The 6,427-nt window shown below is 50.3% G+C and overlaps 1 protein-coding gene across 2 annotated transcripts in view; it reads right to left on the minus strand.

Moving 5' to 3' along the window:
- CDH3 (cadherin 3) overlaps window positions 1-5,833 on the minus strand; it is a 46,247-nt gene extending 40,414 nt beyond the window's left edge. Inside the window, exons 1-2 of one of the 2 annotated variants that reach the window (XM_080644672.1) lie at window positions 5,706-5,833; window positions 5,372-5,486 (exon numbers count right to left, since the gene is read on the minus strand). In XM_080644672.1, coding sequence (XP_080500798.1) covers window positions 5,372-5,486; window positions 5,706-5,765 — 175 coding nt within the window. In that variant the 5' untranslated portion in view covers window positions 5,766-5,833. Of the gene's footprint in view, window positions 1-5,268; window positions 5,487-5,705 lie in introns of those variants that run through there. The other variant, XM_080644673.1, reaches the window with a different exon arrangement.
- Between the last annotated feature and the right edge of the window lie 594 nt (window positions 5,834-6,427).

Here is a 6,427-nt window from a genome sequence, read left to right on the forward strand (position 1 = left end):
CCAGTGGGAGGTGTGCAGGAGGCAGCTGATCGATGTTTCTCTCTCATCGATGTTTCTAGCTTTCTATCCCTCTCCCTTCCTCTCTGTAAAGTATCAATAAAATATATTTAAAAAAATAAATAAATAAAATCGCCTGGGTGACTGCCCTGGCCAGTGTGCTCACTGGTTAGAGAGCTGGGCTAAACACCATGGGTTCGATTCCGGTCAAGGGCATGTACCTGGGTTGGGTGTGGAAGGCAACCAATCAATCTCTCTCTCACATTGATGTTTCTTTCCCACTTCCACTCTCTCTCAAAAAAAAAAAAAAAAAAATCAGTGGAAAAATATCCTTGCCTGTGGATTAACAAAAAAGTAAATAAAATTGCCTGCTTCCTCCTCTAATCAGAGGAGCCCATTGAGGTTAAGGGCTGGGGGTCTTGCTCACTTATGAACATTTAGCACCGTGGGTATTCAGACATTTGTTGGCTGAATGACCACTCAACTTGGCTTCCGATCTCAGATACTTCACTTCCTCTGAATTGAGGGAGGAGCTGGACTTCACCAGCTTTGTCATACGAGGAGTCTGCTGCCCACCCACTCACTGGCCAGGATAACAATCTTCACCCAGGAAAAAGACCTCACCTAAGAAATTCAGGGTCCTTTTGAGATTTCCTTTCTACTTTGGGGGAAAATACAAGCATTAGCTTAAGGGAAAAAAAAGATAAAGATTTCTCCCCAAGATAAAGGAAGCTACCAAGTACATAATAATGACTTGTCTCTTAGCATAAGGCCAGATAAGAAGCAAGACAGGATGGGTCTGGTAAGGAGACTGTTGGGGGAGAGCACGTGGCTGAATCCAGAAGAGACTCAGCTACTTCAAGACAGAGAAAAGCTGACTTCTCAGGACACGGTCACAGTACTGAGAGTCTCAGTTAACCCAGCAATTATGTTCCCAGGTATGTACCTAACAGATACTGTTTATAGTTTCACCAAAAGTCTTGAACAATAGTGTTCACAGTAGCACCAGTTATTATAGCCACACACAAAAAAGGGAGGGGGGAACGCCTCAATCACTGGTCAGCAGGACTACGGATAGTCACATAATGACTACCACAGGATCACCTTTGTCATACGAGGAGTCTGCTGCTCAAATACTCAATTCCCAAATGCTATATTGAGTATTTCAGCCACATGAGAATCAACTACAGCCACATCCAGAACTATACAAGAATCTCACATATGCAGTCAAGCCAGATCCAAGAGGATTTTCTCTATGGTTCTTCTACATAAAGTCCAAATACAGGCAAATTAAATTATCTTATTAGAATCAGGATAGTGGCTTTCTTGGGAGGAAGGTAGAGACTGGAAAGGAAGGGGTATCTGAAGTGCTTGTAATGCTGTTTCTTGAGCTGGGTGCTAGGTACATGGGTGTTTTCAGTGACGTTCATCAAGCACTTTCCTCCACATGTTATTCTTCAATAACAGTGGTTCTCTGAATAGAGACATTTCAGTCTCAGAACCAAAGGTTCAACTGACTTGGGCAGGGGAAGCCCTTCTCTCCCTCCTTCTCCATCACTCTCCGAATGCTTTGCAGAGCTAGTTTCTAGCCCTAGAAACTCATTGCTCATCAGAAGCCATGCCTTTCTCACACAGCAGAGTTGTGGGCGCCTGCACTGGGTAACCTAGGAACAGTGCCTTGTGAGGAGGTGGAAAGGGAGTCTAGAGACTTGAGACCTGCTCCCCAGGCACAAGCTAACAGCGATGTACAACAGGCTTTGGTAACCAACCCTACTCTGCTGCTGAGCCAGCTCGAAGCCTCAATTCCCAAATACTCATTCATCAGAGGCAGATTTATCAGGCACTACGGAATCCCTCTGGGTTTCAATCCTGGCCTTACTACTGACTGCCCCCGTGACCTCATGTCAAGTTCCTTATCTCCATCCTACACTAGGGGGAAAACACCACCACCTGCTTTGCAAGGCAGTCAGTCACAAGCACAAAAATAACTAACCTATAATAATAAAAGCATAATATGCTAATTAGACCAGATGAAGCCAGGGTTGCAAGGGAAGCCAGGGTCTCGGGTACCAGAGGGAAGCCGGTGCCAGCAGCCGGGGGAAGAAGGAAGGCCTATTCTTGCACGAATTTCATGCATCGGACCTCTAGTTTTAGACTGCAAGCTCCCTGAAGGCAGGGACTTAAGTTTTGTTCATTGCTATATCGCTGCAGTTCTAGAACAGGGTCTGATACATGCAGATGCTAAATATGTTTACTGAAAGGATAAAATGTAACTAGAGGCCAAATAATCATCAAATAGAGGGAACAGCCCAGAATGGGGGCTCCGGAACAAAAGGCAATTTTTACACAAGTTGAAATAAGCAAAACCATCTTGAAGTTAACTCATGTTCAGTCAGATTTATTACTGAACTTTGAAATTACCCAAATGCTGACTAAGGGGGAGCTGAACCTGCTAAGGGACCATATGAAGTACTGAATTTCTTGTACTATAAGCTACCTCTCAATAGTTCACCATTAAGAATGTATAGACCACTCTAGGTCACTCACAGGGTCTGATACATGCAAGGGTATTGCATGTATCAGTGCAGTGATCACTTTTAATCACTGCACTGATAGGCAAGTCCCTCCTCCCACCTCTCCTTTGTCTTTGCTTGCAGACCACACTTGAAGGAAAGCAGACCCCACACTGTGGGGCTGGGGTAGGAGAACATTCCTGCTCTATCTCCATTTCATCCACCTCCCACTTTCTGGCAGTAAAGAAATGCCAGGGGACTTGGGAGTCAGAAACTGCCATTCAAGTCCCAGCTGATTACTGCAGTGATGATGTTAGTGAAGCCATAACTACTCAGATTTCACCTATAAAATGGGCAGACCCTTCATAAGAGTGTCATGATTCATGCAAATACCCACTGGGCATCCTACTTAATAGGTCCTGGGCATAAACCTACAGGTAAAAGTCATGTCTGTGATGCTCAAGGAAGCTTGCGAGCTATTTAACTAAGCAAATTAAATTCATTAAGCTGTTCCTCCATTTCTCCACCTTTTAAAACCTCCAGAAGGGCTGGGCTTATGGCTTTCTGAAGTCCCAACTCAGCTTGGGAGCTGAAATAGTTTAATATTTACCTTACCAGCTTCAAGAGAACGTCAGGAGGATTAAGCAAGCTCAGGGTTGTGGAAATGCTTTGAAGAGGAAAGTGCACATACAAACAAGGTATTAATTATATCAGATAATTTCTTTGAGCTCAACTTCATAGACACCTGTGATATTCATAACCCAGGGGAGAACAACAGGGGCAGTTGTTCCTTGGCAATATGGAAACTGTTGTCTGCTTGGCCAGACTTGAGTGTGTGTATGTCCCCTCAGGATAACTCTTTCAACTGGGCTGGATCCATCCTGTGTACTCCGGATGGGGAACTGGGGTAGAGGTAGGGAGGTAGACAGATGTCAGCAGCTGACGAGTAAGGGGAGAAATACCAATATTTTTTGCTGGGGCATCCTAATTTATGTAACCAATTGGGCCCAGAAACTTACTTTTACTTTAAATAACGTGGCAGCCTATCTCACGGGAAGACTGCTCTAAGAACGAGGCATGTTGCAGGGAGGCACAAAGTTAGCCAAGCATATGAACCCACCCTTTGTTTAATATCCCAGGTGTGCTCCTGGCATGAACCCACCCTTTTCACAATCATAAACCACACATCCGAGAAAGCGGAATTTTCTCAAAAGGTTTAAAAAGCCTGATGTCACCAGGAAACACTCACCAAGCAGACCATGAAATCGAAAACCAGATCACCGCTTCCCCCCAACAACCTCAAGCTTAGTGAAGTGACAGCTAATCTGATATTTCTTGCTTCAGTAAGAAAGATAAGGCAGACAGCACTCAAAGCCACAGCTTGCTCTCCCAGAACTTAGTCGAAGAACTTGACAATGAGGGGGAGGGGTACAGATTTGGCAGCACTCAGGTTAGCAATAAGGCTTCCTCCGGCAGCTGGAATTGGATTTGCCCAAGTTAACATTTTTACAGGTTGCCTGAGCTGCAGTTTGTTAGCCAGTCAGTAATAAACTCATGCACAAGAATTTAAAGTTTATGAGGCATGGCCTCTTAATACCTCTCCTCTGCTCCCTACAGCCAAGAGTTGAAGGAGCCTGGCCTAGCCTGAGTGTTAATTGTTTTTGTCAATCTGCAGTTATTTTGGAAAAGAGGGTGGGGGAAAGGCTTCCACAGGCTCAAAGCCTCCAATCCTCTTTTGCAGAAACAAAAGAGAGCCATTCTGTCCCGGAAGCATGGGCACCTCCACGTTAAAGCTGTGGGGTGAGGGGTATGCTGATGGGGGCTGAGAAAAATGCTAGATGGCAGCGTTTAATTGTTTTGAAAACCAAGTAAACTATAGATCCTCTCCCAAGAAAAATGCATACAGCAATTCTTAAAACCATTTTACAGGTTAACAGCCCCCCAGAACCCCACTCAAGAATCCTGAGTTACACCTCTGTTTAAGAACTTGGGTTTGGTCCAGTGGAGAAGCCACATTCCCCCCCTCCTCCGCGTGGAGGGAAGGAGACCCCCTTGAGCCTGCAGCTGCCTGGGTCTCAGAAGACACTGCTTCTCCACCACCAAAGTGATCCCCACCCCCACTCTCAAGTTTTTGAACTAAGTGGATAAACAAGTAATTGGGAGGTCAAAAATGTGCTTTGATCTCCCACCCACCGCCCCCTCAGCTCAAGACTTTCAAGCTTGGGACCCCCCACTCCCCAAGTGCCCTAACATTCCAGTCCCAAGGCACTGGAGGTGCGGGAGTGCCCCGTTGCGCGATGGCCCGAGCCCAGGTGTGTCAGCCCCAGTTTCCAGGCAGGCAGCAGGGGCGCAGACCCTCCGGGAAGGGCAGGGTTAAGAGTGCATTCCAGCTGCCGGGGAAGAAGGGGGGCGGGGGAGGGGAGCGCGAAGAAGAGAAACAGACCCGGTCTGTCTGTCGGAGACACAAAGCACCGTACACAAAGGGGCCCGAGAGGGGCGAAGGGGGCTGCCCCGGGCACGGTTCATCCCCACACCTGCGCGGGGGCTGGGGGAAGAATGCGGACGGCACATTCCTCCGCTGGGGCCAGCGGGGGAGCCTCCCACAGACCCGCTGGGTGAGGAGCTCAGGCGCCTGGTTAGCAGCCGTAGTGGGGCAAGGAGGACCCAGACCTCAGAGGGCGCTACGCTCTCCGGTCTTCCCCTCAACCGCCCACCTACTCCCCGGGCCCCCAAGATGCTTTCTGCGACTCCCCCGTACCTGAGGCGGCCGGACACCCCTAGCGCGGGCCACACTAGAGCGGACCACGTGCGGTTTCCATTCGCCCAGTAGATGCACGGGGCGGGCTCCTGGAGGATCTTACCTCTCCCCGGAGCCTGGCCCGGCTCCAGCTCCGCTCCTCCCGCCTCCAAGGTCACTTCAGCACCCCCGGAGTCCGCCCGGCACGGCTCGGAGGCCGCGCACGGCAGCCAGCAAACCTACGCCAAGGGAAGAGCGGGGAAAGAGGAAGGTCGGGTCACAGGCGTGCCCGGCCCTTCACACCCATCTCCGGATTACTAACGGGGCTTCGGGGCTTCCCAGGACACCGTGGCCTCCAGGAGACCAGCCACCCGACGCCCTCCCCGACGCCACCGCATGCGGACCCCGCCCGCCCTCCGGGGAGCATCCGGCAGGACAAGGGCGAGGCAATAGGGTACCTGAAGTAGGAGGAAGAAGTGGAAGAGGAGGGTCGCGAGAGACCCACTAGGGAGCCCCATTGCTGGAGAGAGAGAGGTGAAGACACTGCCCCGACAGCGTACTGCCTCTCCGCTAAGCTCTCTGCGCCGCTTTGAGCTCCGTAGCTCTCGGGAACCAGCGGAAGGAGGCCAGGTGAGAGCCGGTGTGCGCTGATTGGTCCAGCGCCGCGAGGTCCCGCCTTCCTCGCAGGTGGGGCGGTGGCTGGCGCGGTCCTAGCACCTTCGAAGCCCCTTGAAACCCCTCTTCCGGCGTTCTCTCGGCTTTTCTGGAGCTGCTCCCCGCAGGGACTCAGCTGTCTCACAGGTTCTGGGTTCGAGGGGAAAAAAAAGCAGAACAAAAATTCCACCCCACTCTTCAACCTCCGCAGCAAGCAAAGAAAAATGTTTCAATGGGTCTTGCGGCTATAGCTGAAAAAGTGGAGAGGCATTCGAACCTGACACGAAACAGAGGCGCCCCATTCATACCCCCTCCCCCACAAGGCGCTGTTACCCAAAGCTTTGATGGAGGCGAGTGTGTCCGCCCTATGCCCGGCTACAGCCGGGTCTGCCCCTGCCTCTTTCTCCACCTCCCACGCCAGCCCACTCGGAGGGTTTAAAACGCAGTGCGTGGCGAGGAACCGCGTTACAAAATCTGCAGAAAACCCATTGCACAGCAGAACCAATGGAGCCTGGGAGAGATGTTC

This window comes from Plecotus auritus (assembly GCF_963455305.1).
Source record: "Plecotus auritus genome assembly, chromosome: 10".
NCBI lineage: Eukaryota > Metazoa > Chordata > Mammalia > Chiroptera > Vespertilionidae > Plecotus > Plecotus auritus.